Genomic DNA, 23,175 nt, shown 5'->3' on the forward strand with positions numbered 1-23,175 from the left:
CGGGGCACGTCCTCCCCCTCCCCAGACGCCGCTCCCGCTGCCGCCCCGGGCTGGAGGGTTGTTCAAAGCTTCAAGAGCGAAATAAAAACCCCAAACCGAAACTGCGTGGGAAAGCGGCCCGGGAGGCCGCGCTCGCTGGTAACCCCCTGTGCGGCAGAGATGAGAGAGCAGCCCTGCACCTCCGGACAGCCCCCCCCGGCCCCCCACCGGCACCCCGGAGCTGGGAACCCGGGGGTGGGCAGATGGGGGAAACCCTGGGGGGATTTGCTCTGTCCCAGCCCCATGGGCTCTGCTCGGGCCCAGGAAGCCAAAATGGCTGCAGGGGGTTATGGGAGTGTGAGATCCTGGGCTTTGGGTCAGCAAGCCTGGGCCGCGCTGGCGCCGCAGCCGGGCTGCTGGTGCCAGGCAGAGCTGGCCACTGGCCCCTGGCTTGTCCCAGGCAGGGTGCCATGGAGGTGCTGTCGGTGTCTCTCGCTGCCGGGCTCCAAGGCCCAGCTGAAGTTCAGGCTGGCCAAAGGTCCCCAGGGCAGCCGGGGTCCCGTTTAACTGTGCTGCAGCCGGGCGAGCGAGGAGGTTCTGCGGCGTGCCCAGGACACGTCCCTCGCGGGCGGCTCTGCACCCAACCCCTGGCCGAGAAACCCCCCGTGTGCTGGGGGGTGGCCGAGCTCCAGCTTCGTGGGGCCGAGCTGGGAGCTGAGGGTGGGCTCATTTGTTTCCTCCACTCGGCTGAGCATTCGCCCACGGCCGCTCGGCCCTGAGAAAGGCGGCAGAGAGGAATCCCACGGCGGCCGGCGGCAGATGCCTGTGGAGAGGAAAACCAGGGCAAGCGTGTCGTGGTACGGCCCCAGAATGGGGGTGGAGGGGTGGGGGGGTGTCCCTCGCCTGTGGCATCAACAGCCCTCTCCTCGACAAGGAGGTTGTGAGCAGCACGGCCCCCCTGAGTCTGTGAGTTCAAGGGGAAGCCAGGGGGGGACACCTTTTGCGAACGCTGCCCTAAGTCAGGAAACAAAACCCAGCTCCAAGACAGCTGGTTTGAGCACGGGACCGCGATAAGGAAAAAAGGCAGCAGGAAATGAAACGGCCAGAGCTGCTTTTGGGTTTGGCAGCGCCTGCGGGATGGCAGGGCACAGGCAGCACCATCGCACCCCAGCTGCCTCCTCCTGCCAGGGCCCTTCACAGCACAGCGTGACGTTAAGGGAGCTCAGGCCAGAGGGGGGAAATCAGAAAAGAGCCAACGTCTGTTTGTGTTGAAGCCATCCAGCATTTTTTGCAGACATCAGCCAAGCAGCAGCAGCAATGCCATTGGTGGGAAGACGGAGTTATTTGGGGAATGCTGGACTCCGCACCATGAGAACAGCAGGGGAGGAGGTTGGTTTTAATTTAACAGGCCATGTTTACTCTTCCCCTCTCACCTTTGGACTGTCTGAAATGTGCAGCGAAAGCCCCGGCGTGGAAGAAGGGGCCACGAATGCTTCCCCCTCCCCATGGCTGCTCCCAGCCCCCCCCTCCCCCCCAGCCCTGCCACTCTGCAGCGCCTGGGTGCAGCAGCCTCCCACGTTGCAGACCTAGGGCAGGGATTTCTCACGCAGTAAAAAAAACAGGCAGATGCAAAGCTTCAAAAATACCCAGCTTTAATCTGTAGACTTGCAAAGAGAGACCCGGGAGCAGAGCAGAGGTGAAGGAGGCACGGGGGCAGGTGAGAGGTGAGCAGCTCGGGCACAGGGCCAGGCAAGATGCTGGCAGGGATGGATGTGCCAGACAGTCCTCGACTCCTACGTGCAGCAGTGCCATGCCCTCCCACAGCTGCCCTTTGCATCAGTTCTTCAGCTCCATGACCAAATATTCATCATCTCACCACCCCAGGTAGTGCTCAGGGGAGCTGGCAGCGTGCTGGAGGGGTTGGCAGGGCCAGGCTGAGCACCGGGGACATGCAGCAATGTGGGGCCCAAGCCTTGCACCCTGCCAGTGCCCAACGTAGCAGTGTTTGAAGCATCTCAGGCATCTCCTCTCCAGAGAGTGGGTTTCAGCTGCTATTTGCCAGTGGCAGGAAGAAAGTTGTATTACACATACAGTGATGGGAGGGAAACCCAGCTCCAGGCCACTGTGGGCACCTCCACCCCACCAAATCCAGCCTGCGTGAGGCCAGAGATGGTTTTGTCTGGATTTAAAAGGAAAAGGTTTTTCTCATTAAAAACAAAAAAGTGTCTAATCCTGTGGCCACAAGAGTAGGGAAATTAGGTTTTTCCAAATTGCCATGTGTACTAGAAGTGCCCCAAACATTGCTAGACTGCTCCCAGGGGAGATTTATTTCTCACACCAGCTGCACAGGCAGGGAGCAGGCTTGGCTGGACGCTTCCCCACCCTGGCCCTTCCCTCCAGCAGAACCGGGACACAATGGGGACATCACTGCCTTCGTGGTGGCAGGAGGATAAAAGCCAACAGCAGCAACCACAGCAGTGAGGAGCCACTGCCGAGGGTGGGCACTAGCCGCACCCGGGCATGGGGCAGCTTGGGGGGCAGAGCTGAGGGTCACTGGAAGGAAGTCAGAGCCCGGCAGCACCAGGGGTATGATCAGGCCCTTTCAGCCAGATGAGAGCAGCACCAAGAGCAGGGATGGCTGCAGGGGAGGAGAGGGCCAGGGGCTGCATGGGGGCTCATCCGTGGCACACACATGGCCCCTCCAGCTGCTCCAAGGGACCCCTCAGTGCGAGGCCGTATCCTGCATCCTGCTTGGGTGATGGAGGCGTCCCCGTGGCTCACTGGCCAGGCTGGCATTCATCACACCACAGTTTTTTGCCGGGGGCACACAGTGAGCTCCAGGCATTGCCCCACAGGGCAGCAGGATCCGGCCCGGGGGCGATGGCTCTTCTTGTGCATTGTCCTGTCCATGCTTGGCTTGTCAGAGCCTGGGTCCCTCAGTGCTTGAGAGCAGGATTGGGCCCCTGCTCTGCCTCCCGCCTGCCTGCACCCCCGGAGCTGCCGGCTCCTCCCCACCGCTCTCAGGCGAAAGCACAGCAGCTGGGTTTCTTCTTCTGCGACTCGATGTAGTCGTGGATCTGGAAGCGGGGTTCGTCTGGCGGCTGCACCGCACGCTGCTTCAGCTCCCTGGGGTGGTGGGGCCACGTTACCGCCACTCACCCGCTCCAGTGTGGGTGTGGGAGGTGGTGAGTCTGCAGGGGACACCTCCCTTGCCGCTCCCCTGGTCCCCAGGTACTCACTTGGCAATGGCCAGGAAAGCCAGCTCCACGTTCATGCCCGTCTTGGCGCTCGTCTCCATGAAAGGCACCCCGTACTCCTGCAAGGGCAGCACGACCCCGTCAGCGGTGCTGAAATGCTCTCCTGCCCCTCCAAATCATCCCTGTCCCCTGGCTTGGGGACAAGGTGCCATCCCCTCCCTGCCTTGCTCTAGGTTTTCTTGTGCAAGTGGCTGCCACGCTGCCTGTGCTAGAGCCAGGCAGGTCTGGGCACCCGTCAGAGGGGATGGCACGGCCACGTGGGGACCCTGAGCAACATGCAATTATCTGGGGGGGCTTCAGCCGGGTTAGACCCTGGCATGGCTCACCCTGGCCAGCGATGCTCCATCCTCTGTCCTCACAGCCCTCTCACTGCTCACGTCGGCCTGCCGAGGGAAGGAAAGCGTCACTGTGTACCAGGGCCAGCTGGCACCCTGCGGGCATCTGGCAAGCAGGCAGAGTGGGGTGTGCAGGGGCCTGCCAGGAACTGGGGGTGCCAGGGACCCAGGAACATTCAGTGCCCAGAGGAGAATTGGGACCCGTTGAGCATCTGGGACCTGGTGGCATCAAGGATGTGGGGGGGCATCTGGGACCTGGAGACCTGAGGCAGCACCCAGTACTGGGGGTACCCAGGACCCAGCGGGACTTCTGGTGTCCTGCTGGGCACCGGGTACCCAGCATCACCCAGGATTCAGGGGGCATTCAGTCCCTGAGGAAAATCCTGTACCTAGTCAGGTATTAGGCACCTGGCAGCATCTAGGACCCGCAGAGAGAATCTGGGACCTGGTTGGGCATCTGGGACTTGGGGCTACCTGGGATCTGGGGGTGCATCCAGGACCTGGGTGGGCATCCCATACCCAGCAGCATCCCACACCCAGAGCCTTAGCCTTGTGCTGCCCCCCACTGGCTAGCAGGAACACCGGGCCCCCCCTCCGACCCCCCCAAACCTCTGGGGTCACCTCTGGCCCTGGCTGAGCCCAGAAAGCAGCAGAGCCAGGCGGGGGGTGTAGGCAGGATGCACCCAGCCAGCAGGCAGAGCGCCCACCGAGCCCCATCCCTCCACAGCCACAGGGCACGGCCCGGATTGGCACGGCATAGCTCGGCTCAGCACAGCATGGCACAGCACAGCACAGCAAACCGCGGTGTGACAGGGGACCCTGCACTCACCTTATTACCCAGCAGCATGATGACCACGTCCTTCTGGGCATACTCGTGGATCTCTGTCAGCCAGGCCTGCGAGGCAGTGGGGCTGTGTTGGGGTGAGCGGTACCCCCATCCCTCCCCTCTCAGCCCTCACACCCCGCCATGACGATGGGGAAAACGAGGGTTTTTTTGGCATGGGAACCATTCCAGCATCACAGCTGAACAGTCCTGAAAACGCCCTGTCTCCTGGCCACGACCCAAGCCTACCCATGGTTCACATCCATCCCAAACCGCGTTTTCGCCCCCCAGCCATTTACCGTGTCCCTAAACAAAACTCACCCAGCCATGCAGCACCCAGCCAGGTGCCTCGGGGACGAGCTCCCAGCTGGCTGGGTCTGGCCAAACCAGCCAGTGCTTATGTGTAAAACAGGCTCCAAACTGCCCCAAACACCCAGCAAGCCACGCAGGGCACCCACAACCCCAATCCCTGGGGAGAAACATGTTCCTGATCCATGGAGGGGACTCACGCGGATGTTGTCAAAGGACATCTTGCTGGTGATATCATAGAGCAGGAGCAGGGCTGGAAGGGAAGAGGCAGAGGCATTGCCCCGCTGCAGGGATGTGCTCTGGCTGGTGTCCCCCATCTCCACCAGACCCCAAACCCACCTTGGGCATCCCTGTAGTAGGCATGAGTGACGCTGCGGAAACGCTCCTGTCCTGCTGTGTCCCAGATCTGCCGAGAAGCCGCCCTGGTGAGAGCGGGGAGGGGAAACCCCCCCCAGCTGGGGATGCCTCTGTGGCTCCTGGCCCTGCCGGACCACCACACTCAGCCGGGGGGGGGGGGGGGGGGGGGGGGGGGGGGGGCAGGTTTCCAGCAATCTGTCTGGGAATTGTTCACCCCCTCCCAAAGCTCACCTGCAACTTCACCTTCACACCATCCACAGCCACCACTTTGTTCTGCAAAAGAGAAGAAGAACCCCAGTGTGGAGTTGGCCATGTCCCAGCCCCTCAGCCACTCTCCCCTGGCCAGCAGGATGAAGCCAGGCTGTCCATGGGGCTGGACAGTGAAGCCTCACTGCTACAAACCCTGGTCCTGCTGGGGGGCTGTGACGCCACGTGGCAGCTACAGAGACATCCCAGAGCAGCATCCCCTCATGCCAGGGTGGGAAAGGGCAGAATCAGGCCCTGACAGAGACAGGACAGCAAGATCCCAGCCTGCTTTGGACCCAGTGCTTCGCTCATCTCCTACAGTCAGTGCCCCTGTCCTGTGGCTCCCGAGCCCCTTAATGAGCTGGCTAACGATGCAGGCTGCCCCGCAAGGCCCAGGGATGCCAACCCGCTCTGGCTCCTGCTGGGTAGCCCTGGGCTTGCAGTGGCCCCAGCCCAGATGGCCAGGGGAAATTCATCAGAGCTGGGGAACTGGAGAGATCTTGCATGAACTACATGCAAATGTACATTTATTAATAACATCTTGGTGTGCTTTTGTAACGTCTGCCCACTATTAAGCCCTGACCCTTCTACCAGGATTCCTCTGCTCCATGTGCTGAAGGAACCACCCCTGCACTATAAATTTGGGCTCCTTCCAGCAATTTAATGCCTTCGGATGCTATGAGCTGCCTGGGGATGCTCAGTGGGCGATGCTGGGGTGTTCTTGCTGGGGGGGAGCCTTGCTTGGCCCTTAAAGGTGGTTGCACACACTGAGTTAGGGGGGTCGCATGCAGCTTTATCCAGCACGGCAGGATGAAATCTCCCAGGTCAGGACAGTTTGCAGCCACGCATCAGGGCCGCTCAAGCCTGCAGCTGGGCTGGGGCTGGGGAAGGGAAGCAGCATTTGTAAATGAGCAGGGAAGACAATTATTGGGGCTTAAGCAATCACTGTACCCAACTTAGAAGTGCAGGGACTTCTCTCCAGAGGCCCAAGAAAAGAAAAGCAGGATTTACCAAAGGGCTATTTTAAGACTCTTAAAGAAGTGTACTTGGAGGGATGATTCTGGAAGGAGAAGACCCCTATAAATAATTTGGTTGCCTGGAATTGTTTGAAATGGAAATTCAGTTCATGTGGAGATGATAAAAGTTGAAAAAATGGGCTGAATAAAACAAAAAATGTGCCCTAGGAGATGCTGGAAATCACCAACCAGCAGCAAGGCATGAGCTGCTGGAGGGGATGCCTGCATGGAGCAGAGCAGGTACCTACGAGCTGGCAACACCCCTGGGGCCAACAGTGCTGAGCCCAGCAGTGGGACACGGCAGATTTTCCTTTTCTCATGACTTTATTGGAAGGATAGGCCACGAGACCCCTCCAAAGCGAGCCCATGGCTCTCTCCCCAGCCCCTGCTTACCAACCCCCCAGTTCCCCCTTCAAGCCAAGAGCAGCCCGGGTAGCAAAGGCAGCACAAAACCAGAGTATCTGCGGAGGCAGAGGAAGCGCCAACCGCACATGACACGTGTCGGCAGTTGTGGGCTGAGTCCAGACCGGGGACACCCCCCCGTGACTTCCAGCCTGCTGAAACACTGCTCTACCCTGTGCTGCAAACAGCTCTGCCGGCCCCCCTGAGAGACCCCGTACCTGGAATTTGGTGAAGAGAGAGCAGCGGGAGAGTTTAAATGGGATCCAGTGACCTAAATAACTCCTCGGCAGCCCACTTCAGCCCTTTCAAGGCACAAAATTACAGCAACCAGTGTTTGTCTCCCCAAAACCACTGGCCTCAGCCTGGCCAGTGGAGCATGCCAGCCACCCACTGCACACCCCCAGCCCACGCACCCAGCTGGGATAGGCTAAATTGAGGCTTTTTGCTGATTTAAAGACAAGAGTGCTGCTCTCAGTGGGTTCTTCTGTCTGTTACTGCTCTCCCGGGGAGAGTTGGAAGGGTTTCAGCAAGCACTTGCTGCCAGTTGGTACATTATGTGGGATGTAGAGGCTGGAAACCCCCCTGTCTCCCCTTTTCAGTGCCCCATCCTGGCTGAGGTGTGGGTCTGGGGAGGCGAGGGGGTGGCAGCCATGGTGGTCTCACCCGGAAATCTATGCCCACGGTGGCTATGAACGTCCCGGAGAGAAAGGCCCCGTCTTTGAACTGGAGCAGGAAACAGGTTTTCCCCACGCCCGAGTCTCCAAGTAACATCACCTGCAAGATGGGCGCAGGGAGAGGCGTCAGCAGGTTGGGGAGGGGGCAGCGGTGCTGAGCCCCCCCAGTCCCTTGTGTCCCTCCATTTCTTTCCCCAGGGCTGGTCCTGCTGGGTCTGGGGACCCTTGTGAGATCTGGGGGAGGGATGGGACCCCCGAGAGTGTGGCCAAGCAGTGCCCCAGGGCAGCAGAGCAGCCCCCAGCCACCGAAGAAGGGGAGAGCAGAAGAGGAGAGCTGGCAGGAAGACAGGTACAGCAGCAAGAAGAGATGTCTCCTGGCCAGCCCCTGGCTGTCTCCTAACCCAGGAGGCTTCAGAACCGGCAGCAGCTACTCAACACGTGGAGCCACGTCCACCCCCAGCCCGGGCGTGCCCAGCCCCAGGGCTGATGCATGGCTTGGGCAAACGCCACCATGTCCGGGACTGCCACAGACACCAAAACAAACACGGTGCCTTTTCCCCTCCTGCTAAGCAAACAGGCTCAGCCTGGGCTCCCCAACCACTCTGGCATGGCTGGACCCGGGCAGGCAGCAGCCAGAACTGATGCTGGTCTCGCTAAGCACTGCCTTACCCGACACCCCGACGCCTTCTCTCCTCCCTGCTCGTCGGCAGCAGCCCTTTCCTGCCCAGCAATAATTAACCTGATGCTGACTACATATATCCCCTGCTTAAAACTGGCAGCGAGCAGGACTCCAGCAAGAAGGTCCATCCCCACAAACCCACCCTGCGGGGATGCTGGAGCCTGCAAAGCAAACCCACTCAGCCCCACTGCCCCTGGGCTGGGCAAACACCGTGAGCTGTGGCCACCTGCCACAGGGATGGCACAGAAAATGCCCTGGGGGCCAGCACAGCCAGAACTGGGGGCTGGAAGTGCTCTGCCCCCCGACAGGTCACTTGGCTGCTCAAGTCCTTCCCCTGGACACCCCTACCCAGCCCAGGCTGGAGGGCAGCTGGAAACACCCCTCAGTTCTGCCTTCACCTTGCTTTGGATGAGGTTGGCAACTGATTTCCTCCCTCCAACACAAAAATCACCCTCCACTGAAAGGAGTCAGAGCTGGGAGGATAAAGGCAAAGGAATAAAAGCGGTTTAGGGAAGGTGGCAGCACTCAGGACCACTTTGTGAGCTAGATCAGCAAGGTAGGGGGAGGTCTCAGGGCTGGTCCCATGGGTGCTGGGCTCCTCCTGGGGCTGTGTATTAAATTTTTCGAGTAAAAGGCTCCTCGGCCCTGAGCCTCCCCTCTGCCGCCGGGAAGAGGAGGGTGCTTCTGCGGGGTGACCTTCGGCCGAGCTGGGCTGGGAAAGAAGGGTGCTCTCGGGGAGGAGGGTCCCCACCCCGGCAGGGGTGTGGGGGTGTTGGCAGGGCAGGGGCTGCGGGGTGGGTGCGGGGCCCTGGGCTGGCTCGGCTCTGGGGCACACACGCTGCTCCCCTCCCCGGTGCCCTCGGGATGCAGCGATGGGCTGGATGGGGTCCGGCTCCCCCTGCCCTGGTTCGCGGGGGGGCACCGCTGCCCTGGCTGGCAGGAGCCCCCGTGCCCGGAGAAGGGCAGGACGGGCTGTCAGAGGGCAGAGTTCGGCCGTGCGTGTCCTCGGTCCCACCCCCCCCCGGGGAGTCCCACTGCCCACCAAGCCGAAAGCCCCAAAAGCCCCATTTCTGCGGCTGGGCCAGCGGGGCCGGGACCCCCATCGCCACCTCAGGGCAGGGACACGCCCGGGGCACAGCCCTCCCCCCGCCCCCGGGGCAGCGACCCCCTATCTCTACCTCCCGGTGGGAGGACCCCATCCCCACATTTGCTAGATCTGGGACCCCCCCCTCGGCGCAGGGGCGGGCAGGGCTGGAGGAGCTCAGCTGGGGCCGCCACCTCCTTCCCCTTCCCCGGCCCGCAGGCGCTTCCTGGGCGTCATCGCGGCAGCGGAGGAAGCGGGTGGCCCCCGGGACCCTCCCTGGACCCCTCCCGGTGTCCCCCGAGCTGGGGGGCGAGCCCCAACCTCCACCCCCGGCAGGGCTTGGGGGATCCATCCCTGCTCCCCCCCTCTCCGCACCCCGCTCCGCCTCCCACCTTGCCGGCCAGCTCGTAGTCCCGGGACAGCGCCGGGGGGTCCCCGCTCCCCGCCGGAGTGTCCCCGCTCCCCGCCGCGGGGGTCCCGCTCCCCGCCGCCCCGCCGGGGCCGCTCATGCTGCGTCCGAGCGGAGCCGCCGAGCCCCAGCGCCGCGGGGCCAGCGGGCCCCACCCGGCCCGCCTTCCTCCTCCTCTTCCTCCTCCTCCCCGGCCAATGCCACCCCCAAGGCTGCACCCCGGCTGCCTCCCTGCCAGGCCTGGCCCCGGGATGAGAAAGAGGAGGCTCAAGGCTGGAAACCTGCCCCCCTGCCCCCCCGCACCGAGGCCCCTGGGGTGCTAGGGCTCGGCAGCACGGGATGGCGGGCAGAGCCGTGACGCGTCCCTCCGGGCACATGGATCGGGAGAGGAGGAACCTCTGACCCCAAAAATGAACAGCCCCCCTGTCCCCGACGGGGTGCAGGGATGGACACCCCGGTCACCCCCCACCACACCGGGTCGGTGGGGACGGCAGCCCCCACTCCCAACCCACCCAAGAGTGGGGGCTTTGGCCCATCTGCTGCTGCCCCGACAGCTGCTGAGCCGGCCCCGGGTTAGCACCAAGACACAGCGAAGCCGGGAGGAAACCAGAAGCCGCGGCCGTTAGCCGGAAGCCACGCGCTGCCGTGAGCCGGTTCCGCGGCGCCTGTGTCTTGGCCGGGACAGCTGCCGGGGCTCCCGCTCCCCCCGGCTGCTCACAGCCCCCAGCTTCCTACAGCGGCCCTTGGGGCCTGGCTCGTAGCGCGCTTCATTTGGGAAAAGCCCAAGCGTGGGAATGCAGAAGTCTTGGGGGAGAGCCAGGAGTGTTGCGTTACCCAAAAACTCACCCTGTGAAACCCCATCCAGGTCTGTGCGCTGTGGCTGTCCGGAGTCTTCACGCTTCCAGGCACCACTCCACGGACAGGAGCCTTCAACCCCCTCTGATTTATTTTGCCCAGGACACCCAGGCCATCCCCCCCATGCCAGGGCTCATCTCGGTGCAAACCCCCCAGCCCCACGCACGCCGCTGGGACCTGGGTGTGCAGGGCTCCCGTGCAGAGCCGTGCCCTCGCCACGCTACGGGCAAAGGCCACGTGTGGCCGCGGGAGGTCCGATGGCAGAGATGCCCTCTGCAATGGCACCCGCCTCCGCGCCCTCCCTGGCTGCTGCTCCTGCTCCAGCCAAGCCTTGCTCTGCCCCTCGGGAAAGCGAACCTGTATTTCCAGTCCCATAACTGCACTGAGACCCAGCAGGGGGGGGTTTATAGTTTCTAGATGCTCTTTGGGCAGGGAAGTCCCAGAGCTGAAGGCTCTCAGAGCTCCCAGAAGTGGCTGAACTCCCTGGCACCTTACTGGGGAGTGGGGCTGGAAGGATACAGCAAACTGTACTGGTGCTCATGGAGCTGTCTGGGCAGAAAAAATGCCTGGCTGAGCGTCACCTCCGCACACTGATGTTTGCTGCAGAAGAAATGAGGCAGCCAGGAGCTGGTAAAGGTCAAAAGCATTGCTCAGCCTCCTCTGCCTGCCCAGGGCTTGGTACTGCCTGCAGGGGCACCCTTGGGTGTCAGCCCCTGAGCTGCTTGGCCCCAGACCCCCCTGCTGGTACCACGTTTCCCTGCTTCCTTGGCCTGAACTAGAGAGAAAATCCCCATGAATAATATCCCCCCCATGGGGTACAGCCTCTTGCTGAGCCCCAGCCTTGCCATGGTGCTGGAAGGATGCTGGTCTGGCTGTGTGGTGAGGTCCCAAGTGCTGTCTCTGTCCCGGGCTCCGCGGGAGAGGGGACACATGTGTCAGAGCCACTCACCGGCTCCATGGCAGTTCCGCAAATAGCACTGAATGGCGGCCGAGTGCTTTTCCCCAACGCTGCTGCTGTCTGCCTGACTTAATATGAGGTCCTGGGGCCACCCAGGTAGGACACAAACTGACTGCTCCCTGGGAGAGCAGGGCCACTCCAAAGGCGGCTTTCCAGGTGGGATGCAAAAGGCTGTGCTCAGGCACAGCCCCCCTCAGGGTTTGTGATGTCAAGCCTCATCCATCCTCCATCTCCCCCAGCAGCCCAAAGTGTGCCTGCTCCCAGCTTGCTGGCAAGAACACAGACACACCGGGCCCCTCATCCAGCAGCATCAAAGCAAATTCTTCCAATTCTTTGTGTTTAGCATCACTTGGAATCATAGGATCATCGACTATGATTACCCAAATAAAACTGCTCCCCCAAGGGTGAGCAAGGTTGCACAGCCCAGGGACCAGGGACTGAGCTCTTACCGTAAACCCAATGCCCACGGTAGCAGAGAAGGAGCCAGGAATGAACTTGCCCTGGTCAAACTGGACCAGCAGAGACGTCTTCCCCACGCCACTGTCTCCGACCAGGATCGTCTGCAAAGACCCAGTAAAGAGGTGTCAGCACGCAGGAGAAGGCAATGTCCGAACCTGCAGGCACGGCGTGCAGCCAGGGCTGGGAGTTTGGGGAGGGGGTGTGGGGGGGATACAGCAGTGAACACAGAAGGATCAGGAGGGATCAGCCCAGCCCCAGATCACAGTGGAGCTGTGGGCCCCGAGGGAGCCCCATGGCAGCCCCCCCTGCACAGCCCTGCTTGGCAACAGATTGTCCCCACAGGCTGCTGGATGCCAGTGCCACTCTCCTGCTCTTTGCTGTCACCTTTGGTCCTGCCACCTGCCCAGGGAGGGATTTCCACCCCTCTGACCAAGTTTGTAATAAATTAAATGTGCCCTGGGCTGAGCTTCAGGCATGAGCCCCACTGTGCCCTCACGGAGTGCAGAGAGGAGGAAGAGAAAGCAAAGCACAGCCTGTCACGGAGCTCGAGCAGGAGAGATGCTCCTGCCCCGGCTGGAGAAGTGGCCAGGCAGAGGCAGCATTGGCTCGCACAGCCCTGGTGGAAAACCTCTTTGGGAGGACTTCGGCGGCGCTGGATTAAGTCCAAAAGTGTTTAGTAAAGAGAGCATATCCCACAGCTGCTGCACACACCCACTGCCACGCAGCCTCCCCGGGGCACCGGGCTGTCTTCATGCTGCATTAACACCGTGGACCTGCAGCGCTCCCCACGCAGCAGGGTGCTGGGTGTGAAGTCAGGGAACCCCTGCAGACCCTCAGGTCCCCGAGCAGAAGGGACAAGGGAGCTGTGAAGGTGTCAGAGCTGGGGCACTGCCATCACCTCCCAAGCAGCTCCCAAGTTGCCAGCCCGTGGTCCTGCTACCCACACCGCACCCCTGGGGAGCTCGTCCTCCCTTCTGCCCCTGCCCGTGTTCTTCCAAATCCTCAGCCTAAGGCAGACCAACAGTGCAAATGCAAACCCCTCCCTCCCCTCTCTGCCCGTATCTGGGTTTTGTTTGCAAAGCCACTGGCGCAAACATTTCCATCCTTTCAGGAAACCGAGGCACTTTCAACCCTTTCACACGGACACAAATTCAAATAAACACTCTGCTAACTGGCTTCTTGCTCACAAGTGGTTTTGGCTCTGTCCTTCCAGACATGGATGTTCCTGTAGCTACAGCCCTGGCAAGTGCTGAGCCGGCCCAGGGGCAGTGTTCCCCCTGTCACCGGTCCCCTGTCACCCCCGAGGCTGCAGAGCTGAGCTGGCAAGGTGCTGGGACTGCACCTCCCCACTCTCTGTCTCTGTCTTTGCCACACTTCGCTGCATCTGTTATTTCCCCCCTTGATTTGTGTTTAGTCCCACGCAGCTCCAGCAGCCCTGCTCTGTCTCAGGGCACCTCAGCCCTTTGTCCCCACCCAGGGGTGACATCATGAAGGTCACTCTTCACTTGCCAAGTGGGAGCTGTTGCTTCAGCATCTTCCTGACAGCCAGGGGAGCCTCCACATGTGGCCGGTCCCATCCCTGCATCACCTCCCTTGCTCCGAGGGGCCCCGGGGTGAAACCCAGCCTGGCACCACTTCAGGCACGGTGTGTACCCCCCTTGTGAAGTGCAGGACAGGTGAGGAACATGTTTAACCAAGTGCTCAAAGAGCTTTGTCAGATCAAGACCTGATCATGTCTCAGGAGGCTGTGGGGGATCCAGCCACCGGGCACATGCCACAACACCCAGCACTGTGGATTCCTACCACCCCACAGACCCCGAAGGGGTGGGCTGAAACCAAAAGCCAAGGAGCTTGAGGATCACAGCCAAAGCAGGAGCATGGACTGGCAGAAGACCATCATTCTGCCTTGCATAAATCACCTCACCACAACCTTCCTGGAGCCTGATAAGCTTCATTGAAGCACTTGTTTCAGTGAATCAGCGTTTTCTCTCAGAAAAAATATCCCAAACCCCAAACATCTCCTGGGAAAACCCTGACCTACCAAGTAGAGCTGTTGGCAGGAGGGAGCCCTGCACCTCTGCAGGGTGAGAGGCAGTGGTATGGGGCCAGGTCTGCAGCTGGAGATTTCTGGGCCCTCCTTAACTAGACATCGGGCTGTTTGCAGGTCACTCGTACATTCAGAGCAGCCCCATGGGCTGGGACCCTGCATGGGAGCTGTGGGGATGATGAGAAGCAGAAATCTCTGAGCAAAACCCTTGCACATGGATTAGAGGAGCCAGGTCACCCTTTTTGCTGGGGGGAACTTCCCTGCCCAAGCCCCCCTTGGCTTTGCCCTGGGTCTCAGACACATTCCCCATGCAGAGGGCAGGGTCTGCCCTGGAGCAGCCGCATAGGAAAACACCCTCAGAGTTCATTACTGTGGGGCTCCTGCACCCCAGTTTTGCATTCTTTAGTACTACACACTATTCCCAGGTAAATGCTGATGCTGGGAAGTGCAACAAGACCAGCTGAAACCTGCAGCATTGTCTTTGGGAGCAGTTAATGCAGAGAATGGCATTAATTATGGAGGGAGGAGAGCTGGCTCGAATGAGCACCAGAAAGCCTTCAGAGCCCAGGATTTACAGAGAACATGTATAAAAGGCAGAGTCCTTTATCAATAATTTAATTGGGATTTATAATAGAGCAACTCATGAATTGCTTCATGACTTAATAATAATAATAGTAAAAGTTGGCCTGAATCAATCAAGAGACTTTCCTAATGACTTTAGGAAAATGTCACTGGCTCTGTGGAGGTACAGCACTGTGGAAAACACCATGGTCTTCCTGGCTACAAAATAAACACAAAATAAGAAGGAAACCTAGCCAAGACCAGCAGAGCTGCTTGGTGACAGTCCCAAGACACCACAACTGAGCCCCAGCACAATCAGAGCGATTCTTGTTTCCAGCTACAGGGAATTATTTCCACAGTGTGGGCAGAGGTAGCCACACTTCACCACCCCACAGCTCGCCTGCTCCACAGCCCCAGCAGAAAAGCGGGTACAGCTTGTCACACACCTCCCCCCCCCAAACCGAGCAGACATGTCTGACAGCTCTGCCTTAGGGAAAGAGCAAATATCTCTCCTCACACCTCTAATTAGGGGTTTGGGGCTAATTCAGATCTAGACGAATCACCTCTCTTCAAAATCATTGCTGGCTCAGTGTAGGTTGCAGAGACAAGGCAGAGCGATGGGGCAGTGAGGGCAAACCCGCTCAGACCTCCCCTACCCGTGCTGGCAGCCAGCAAGCAGAGGAGATATTTTGGTCCGATGTGCCTAGGGAAGAGAGGTTTTGCACGGCTGTCAAGGCAGCGTAGAGAAGCAATTGCTGCATTTCCAGTGCCAGCCAAGCGGGAGGAGATCTAGGATAGCGTGTGTGGATTGAGGTTATCTTCCCAGTTTATTTTGGAGCTTTAGCAAGTTGTAGCTGAATCCGAGCTAAAATGTAACTGGTGGGAGCCTGACAGGGTAAAACCCTAGTCCTGGGGGGATGCAGGGAGGGGAGAGGTGCCCTCCAAAGGCTCTGCTGCTGCTCTCAGAGTGCTGTTGAAGCCCCAGACCCAAAGTTTTGCTCTCAGGATTTGTCACAACAAAGTGGGGCAACTGTGTATGTGCGCCCCAGCACAGCTGCCTGCAGAGCTCAGCCAGGACGTGGCACTGGGAGAGGTCTGAGAGCAAAGCCACAGCTGGTTTTGGCCCCTTGCCACCCCACTGCCACAGTCTCTCAGGGATGCATTACCGAGATTTATTTCTACCTGCTCTACATACAGAAGTGTGCTGCCTTCCCCTGCTCCAGGGCAACTTGGATGCTGCCTCGAGCTGTCCTGTGCCACAGGGACACCTCAGGGCTGACCCCACCCTGCCCAGGCGCTGTTTTACCATGGCCAAGCCCCTTACGCTGGCTCGAGCCAGAGCTCAGGGCCCTCTGCCAGCCCTGCTGGGCCCTTGCCCTGGCAGACGCCGTTTTTCAGCCATGTAGACATGAGCTCTAGGGCTGCACATCAAACAAAAGCTGGCTCAGATCACACAGGGGATCCCTGTTTGCAAACACCCTGCTAGCACCTTGGATCGACAACAGCCCAGGGGCACATCTCTCTCCCCCTGGGGCTTGTTCCAGCTAAATGGATCTAAGCACACTACAGGAGGAAGAACAATTTGGCAATGGGTCAAATCACCTGAAAGAATCCAACATTTTGTGCCAAGTGAAATTTTTCTGGAACAGCCCAGAACAAATCTCTGCTGTTCCTGTTTTGATTTACTCCTGGCTCGTTTCCTCTCCTGGCCTGGGTTTAGCCACCAACCAGAAACCACTTAACCTTTGCCTCTAGAGTGCAAAACTCTCTTGGGGTTTCGCAGCACATCTGAAATGTGATTCCTTGCTCAGAAACAAGATCTAGCAAGGTATTTGCTGCCTCACATCCCTGGAGCAAGAGCAGGCTTGTTTCTGCATGACAAGCAACCCAGCCGGGAGTGGCAGCAAAATACCAAGGAAAACAGCAGAGAACATGGGACTGGGATGGTTATTTGCCCGGGCAGCTCTTCTGCCCAGAGACTCATTTCCACCAATGTCATTCCTTAGCTGCAGCAGCTCGTTGCTGGCAAAGAGAGAGTTAAGGTTTTGCAAAGAATCAAAGTTTCTTGAGTCATCCCTGGAGGCATGTCCTACGTACTCCGTGTACAACAGAAATGAGTTGCTAGTAATTGATATTTTCTAGCTAATCAAGGGCTGGGCACATTGCCCTGAGTAGAGCAGGACATAAAATAGTCGGGGATTTGTGAAGAGGGATCCACACAGGCCCAGCCCTTTCCCCTGCCCTGCCCTACCCCTGCTTTTCCCCTGCTCCCTCGGGGGGCCGGTCCCTGCACAGTCACTGGGCACTGCAGCAAAGCAGCGTGAGGACAGAAACAAGAAGTGATGGGTGGATCTGGCAGAGATCAGCGTCTCCTCTCTGTCTCCTGGAGTTGCAGGGAGCAAAAGCCTGGCTCCAGCAGAGTCTGAACCACCCAGGTCCTGCGGACACAGCAGCAGCCCCGGCCGCCCTCCATGCAACGTGGAGTTATGAAACGCAGTTCCAGGGACTCAGCAGAAGGATTTTAAAGCAAGGAGGGGAGGGATGGACATCTCTTGGGACACAGCTATTTCATGGCAGAGAAATCCCGGCTCCTTAAGCTGGGTTAGGCAAACAGAGCCCCGCGGTGCAGCTCCCCCCGACCCCCCCGGAGCATGCACAGGACAGTGGGAGCGGCTGACGGGGGCTGTGCCGCGGGGCTGGCCCCTTTCCAGCCCTCCTGCCCGCTTTGCTTTGCAAACACGCCCGATCCTGCCTCCTCCCTCCCCACCGTCCCCCAGGAGGTGGCGGGGACCGAGACCGAGCCCCGGGGGTTGCCCAGCCCCGGCCGCCGCGGAGAAGGAGCAGGGGAAGGAAAGAGCTGCAGCCGCAACCCCCCGCCGGGATGGGGGGTGACTGACGGACCCCACCGCGGGGAGCGGAGCGAGGAGGGGAGAGGGACAGAGTTTGCCGGGGAAGTTCAAGCAGGCGCCCTGCCCTGGCAGTTGCTCTCACACCGCCCACCACCCCACTTTGCAGCCCCCTCCGCGGTCCCCCCTCTCTCCGGGCACCACCGCTGCCCCCGCCCTACCTTGTGCAGCAGGGCTTCGTTGTAGCCAGCCCCCCCCGAGCCGGCGGCGCGGGCCTCCATGGCCGGGGTGCATGGAGAGGCGGGGGGGGAGTGTCGGGCCGCCGCTGCAGCACCGCGGACAGCGCCCGCCCCGCCTTCAGCACCGCGGACAGCGCCCGGCTCGGGCCGGCCCCCCTAGTCCTGGCCTGGCCCCGTTAGTCCCGGCCTGGCCCGGTTAGTCCCGGCCTGGGCCCCCGCCCGGCAGCAGAGCCGTGTCCGGCCCCTCGCCGCCGCCGCGCCCGCCCCGCTCGCAGGGTTTCCCGCCGGGAGGAGGGAGGGGCGGGGGGGGCCGGTCCCGCCCGGGGGCGGGGAGGCCGTGGGGGCTCCCCTCCATTCAGGCAGGGCCCGTGGCAGCTTCCACACAACCGCTGGTCCCACTCCAGCCCTCGCACCCCCAATCTCCATCCGCCGTGACACAGTTCCCCCCACCGCCAGTTGCCCCCACTCCGGCTCTGCAGATCCCGGGGCTCCCTGCCCTCGCTACCGGGAATCACTGCCCTTCCTCCCTCCGCGGCGGGATGTGTCCACAGGGCACGGGCAGGCAGGGCTGGAAGGCAGCCCTGGGCAGAGGTTTCTTGCTGCCAGCTCTGAGCAGTTGCTGAGGCGAGAGCACGAAGCCAGGCCTGCTGCGCTGCTCAAGCCATGCCCCAAACCCGGCTCACTGGCACCTGCGTCAGGGAGCCCCACGCCCGGGGTGCTCTGGCCAGCACCCCTCCAGCCATCAGCCCATTCAGCTGTTGGGTGTCCCCGGGCAGGGGTGAAGCACAGACCTGCATGGTCACCAGGCTTAGTGGTGTGTCACCCCCGGGAGGGGCAGGGGCTTGTTCTAGCCAGGCCATTTCAACTTCTCTGCAAAACTGGTGTTAACCTGAGCCTGGCTACCCCAGCACCTCCCCTTTGGAAATACACTGCATTTACAGAGCCCAGTTAGGAGCCTGCCTAGAGTGAAGCACAAATTGTATTTAGAAATAGGAGGAATCTGTGCCTAAACCTGGAGGTGACAATCAATATCTCATTGAGATACTTTTATTTTACAACCCCCTTCAGAGCAATCTGGTGTTGTCAATTAGACTGGAAAGAAATTAATCTTTACTGAGAAGTTTATTTAAGAGAGATTCCATTCAATCTCCCGTTACCTCCTTCCAGATCAGCAGACGGCCCTAAGCCAGAGGAACAGACCATGCTTCCAAGAGCCATCTGCACCCGTCCGATTGCTGTTTGACTGCCTGGGCCTGACATTGCTAATTATATCTGTCCGTTATTTCCTCTGACAGCAGAGGCAGTTCTGCTGGGTCAGATGATCGGTCTTGGCAACAACAACCAGAAAAGATGAAAAACAACCCAGAGAGAAGGGGGATTTCAGGCTTGCCAGAGGCCAAGAAGCTAAACCTGACACAGACCATCCTGCAGCCAGACCATCCTTTGGTCTCAAGAACTGGAAGACAATCAACAACACAAAAATAAGTAATATCATGGAGCCACAGTGTCTGGATCAGAAAATTTACAAGTGACATGACCAGAATCATGGTTCAACATAGTGCACACACTCCACACCAGGAAAATGAGAGCAGCAAACCTCAGGGGGACTTTAACAAAGCCAAGGCAACACTGTCCTCTTAAATACACCAAGAACTTGGCAAAAAGCCCATGGGTGTCAGCACAATCCTTTCCAGGGGTGTCCCAGTGCTGTAATGGCCCCTTGAGGATGGAGACCTTTTGCTGACCTGCCTCAAGTGTGTGCTCAGCCTTCTCCTAGCCCAGCGCCCGCACAGAGCAGGACACTGCCCCGGCTCAAGCTGCCTGCCGGGTCACACAGACCCCAGAGACCCAGATCTGCCACAGGCACTGTGTAGCTCTGCCCTGGACACCCACACTGTGCTGGTGCTAGATAAACCTCTCCCGTGGGGGGCTGGGTGGGATGAACTTGAACCCAGTGAAGAGGAGATGAAGCCCCCAGCGCACCACCAGATCTCAGGCTCCAGCCCTGCTTACCTCTGGAGGTCCATGCTGCAGGAGGGGCTCTGGGCCTTGGAGAGCATCCTCTGACCCAGCTCAGCTCCAGCAATGTTTGTTTCTCTTTTCCAAGTCATGAAGGAGAGCAGCAAGAAGCTGCCGCTGAGCAAGGAAAGCCTCAAAAAAGCCAAATTCACCTTTCTTACTACAGGCACTGGCATTACACCAGAGACACATTTGGCCCTGCAGGCTTAACAGTGCTCAGGAGGAAGACAGTTTTCCTATCTATGATGACATCGCCAAGTGTAATGCAGCCTAATGAGACAACACAGATTGCTGGCAAAAGACAAGCCTAGCTCTGCTCCAAGGGCTTTATATGGCTTTATGGCTCTGGGGGACCGACCCATTGCAGATAAGTGCTATCAGCGGCTTCATCAGAGCCCAGCAGCCTGACACCCGCATCACTCTCCCCTCACACATCGATGAATGGCTTTGCCAAAGCAAACCACTTGCTCTCCCAGCCTCTCCCAGACCCCAGCAGAGGTTCCTGGGAGCCAGCGAGCAGTTTATAGCCCAGAGCAAGAGCTGGCCGGCTGAAATCAGCTCAGAGCAATGAAAGCAGAGGAAATGACCTGCAAACGGCAGGAGTGATTTCAAAGGAACCTGCAATTTAGCTCCATTGTTTGGTCTGTTTTGCTGGCAGACTGTAATCTCTCAAAGTTTAATTACTTGTCTACTTGCCTTGAGAAGTACAGCTGTAACAGTGAAGGATTTAAATCCAGCTCAGGAGTTTCTGCTTTACTGTACTCCTTGCCTGCTCTTTCTCGGCTGCCTAACACCATTAACCCCCTGTAGTACATCCCTGGACTGCCTGTACAACACTTTTTGGGGGAGATCTGAGCCTTGCTGAAGTCATTCCTTCCCCGTGAACTAGGGAGGGGTCAGAATTTCATCCTCTCAATCTGCTGAATTTTGCTTTCTTAATTTCACTGTAATAATTAAAGCCTTAGCCCTTTCTGGCTGAGGAGTCCAGCCTAACACACAACCCAGAGTAAACTCTCCACCACCACCAAATCTGCAAGTATTTCTCTCTTTTGTTAGCTTTGCTAGGTCAGCAGATCTGGGGATGATCTGGGTTTATCTTGGTTATCTGAGATGGCAGTGGCAGGCAGACATCAGAAACTGTGTGCTCAATCAGCCAGCACTAAAGGAGCTGCATTAGCAATTATTAAATTCAGCCTTATTTCCTAAGGACAATTTCACCAAAGTGGCCTAATCTGCCCGTGAAAACACAGTCTGAAACACCCAGATTATTTTTCAAAGGCCTTAGATTAAATCACAGAGTCAGGGGTTGGAAATGTCATTGAAGCCTGAAGCAGAGGACTCTGGAAAGGCTCAGCTTTGGGTAGGAAGGTGGGATGGGAGCTGGGGAAGATCTGTTGGTGCTGGGCCATGCACCGAGGAGGTGCACACATGGACTGATTCCATTACTGCCTGTTCCATGGAGGTTTTGAGCCTTTTTGTTAAGGCCACCACCAGACACTAAACCCCAACCCACAACCTTGCCAGAGCCAGGACAAAAGCAGCGCCTGACCATGTCGCTCCATGTCCCGTTGCTGCTGGGCAGGGGCTGCAGGAGCGCAGGTGTCATCTTGTCTCCCACTGCCATGTTCTCACCACCAGCAATCACCCCACTGCTGCCGGGGCCACTTTGCTCACTGACACGGCTACTGATCCGCATGCGAGTGCTCGCTCCAGCCCCAAGGGTGGCTGAGATGAAAAGACGAATTGATTTGTTCCTGTTGGATGCATCACTGGGATTCCTGAGAAGTGTTCCAGCAACATTTCTTCTCTTACAGAATAGCCTTGCCTTGTGTTTCCTGAGCCACTTGCTGCCCCAAAGAGAGGGGTCTCGGCTCAAGAGCAGGGCAGCACCCAGCTCTGGGCAGGGAGGACCCAGCTCACCCCACCAGGGCAGCCCCCCCCCCCCCCCCCGCCACAACCACACCTCAGAGACGCTGGTGCAGAGCCCGGTGCCTTCCCCTGTCCTTTGCTGCAGCCTCCTCCTCAGGCAGCTGCGTTTATTCTTTCCCCCCCGGGGTGTCTGCAGCACCCCAGCACCCATGCAGGATGCTGTGGGGGCTCTGCGGGGGCTGTCCCCATTTCTGCAGGGGACCAGGCAGCACGACTCCGCACCACTTTCTGCTGCATCAGTTTCTGTCTGAATTGCTCCACTCCCTTTCTGGTTTCACCACTTTCAACCTGACTCACTTTAATTAGGCTAAGTATTGCAGCCCCTTATGTAATAGAGCCTCTCGTGTTGGTGCTCCAGGGCTCCTCGATCCTACCCACTCCCATCTTTCTTTCTCTTTCTCTTTCTCTTTCTCTTTCTCTTTCTCTTTCTCTTTCTCTTTCTCTTTCTCTTTCTCTTTCTCTTTCTCTTTCTCTTTCTCTTTCTCTTTCTCTTTCTCTTTCTCTTTCTCTTTCTCTTTCTCTTTCTCTTTCTCTTTCTCCTCTTTCTCTTCCCCTCCAGGAGCAGGTTCACAGGCTGCTGTGGTGGATTGGGGCTGAGGTGCTGAGCTGGAGCCATCCCCTTTGCAAAACCCTCATCAACACCCCCCAGCCAGTGTCCCTGCTGCAGCCACGGCCCCTTCACTCAACAGCTGAAAGGAGAAATAGGGTAAAACCTCACGTGGGAGTTGCAATGTAGGTGCTGGGCAGCTGTAAATCCCTGCAGTATCCTCAGGGTCAGGAAGATCTGCCTTCAGCCACTGCAATGGAGTCAGGGGATCTCTGGAGGGTAACAGCATCCTGGGGACTGTGGAGATGGGGAGGAACCAGCCCTTGGCTGTACCAGGTGTCCCAGTCCCTGCACTGGGCTGGGCAGCTGCTCATCCTGCCCAGAAACAAAACCTGAAACAGAGAAAGGGAAGGGGAGATTGTACCTCTCACCTGATGGTGATAGCACGGATGTGGCTTGGAAAATTACCTCATCCTCTCTACTAAAGTGGTTCTTTGAAGAGCTGCTTCCGGCTACTTTCAGGTAACGGAGCTGCCCTCAAAATCCCCAGCCAGCAAATGCCCTTGTAGGTGCCTTCCCCACGTGTGTTCCAGCTGGAGCCTCCACCTCTGAGCCACTTCTGCCAAGCCTCCTCCCGCTCCAAGGGAAGGGTGAGAAGAGCCACCCGGCCAGCACTGTTTATCCCCACCTTGCCATGAGGTTATTAAATGAGATGAGACCAGAACATTTAGGATGTGTTTAAAATATCCCCCAGTCAGGGATTAAAAGCCCAGCATCCCCGGTCCAGGCTGCAGGGAACCAGGGGATGCTGTGCCCTGGCAGCCCCTTCTCATTCTCCTCAGTTCTTGTGCTCAGCTATAAGGAGTATGTGGGGAGGAAGGGGAGACCAGCATCTGGTTGGAGATGTGACCTCTGTCCCCTCCCCAGGCCCAGTGACTCCAAGGTGCCCCAGGAAATAAGTGGTGCTGTGGCCAGTGTGGTCACCCCTCTTCCCACACTTCTGCTTTTTTATTTTTCCCCGGCGCTCCTTCCTTTCCTTCCAGGACTCTGCACAGAGCAAAGGGACCAAAGGTCATGATGGGGGTGGAGGAAGGGTCCCAGGGGACCTTGGCAGTGAGGGGTCCCATCTTGCTCCCCCCAGCCCA

At 58.9% G+C, this 23,175-nt stretch overlaps 1 protein-coding gene across 4 annotated transcripts; it reads right to left on the minus strand.

Moving 5' to 3' along the window:
* Positions 1–1,630: 1,630 nt before the first annotated feature.
* Positions 1,631–17,780, minus strand: RAB37 (RAB37, member RAS oncogene family). Of its 4 annotated transcripts, XM_074921817.1 has the most exons (10): positions 17,518–17,780; positions 11,833–11,943; positions 7,388–7,498; positions 5,292–5,333; positions 5,043–5,109; positions 4,904–4,956; positions 4,401–4,466; positions 3,563–3,619; positions 3,219–3,295; positions 1,631–3,105 (listed from the first exon to the last, which is right to left on the minus strand). In XM_074921817.1, the coding sequence occupies exons 1-10, from the start codon at positions 17,575–17,577 to the stop codon at positions 3,000–3,002; spliced, it is 750 nt and encodes a 249-aa protein (XP_074777918.1). In that variant the 5' UTR covers positions 17,578–17,780; the 3' UTR covers positions 1,631–2,999. The 4 variants fall into 4 exon arrangements, with proteins under 4 accessions (XP_074777918.1, XP_074777919.1, XP_074777922.1 ...); XM_074921818.1 differs by lacking the exon at positions 7,388–7,498 and having other exon boundaries at positions 1,631–3,080; XM_074921821.1 differs by lacking the exon at positions 7,388–7,498.
* Between the last annotated feature and the right edge of the window lie 5,395 nt (positions 17,781–23,175).

The sequence above is a fragment of the Athene noctua genome, chromosome 18, assembly GCF_965140245.1.
Source record: "Athene noctua chromosome 18, bAthNoc1.hap1.1, whole genome shotgun sequence".
Classification (NCBI taxonomy): domain Eukaryota; kingdom Metazoa; phylum Chordata; class Aves; order Strigiformes; family Strigidae; genus Athene; species Athene noctua.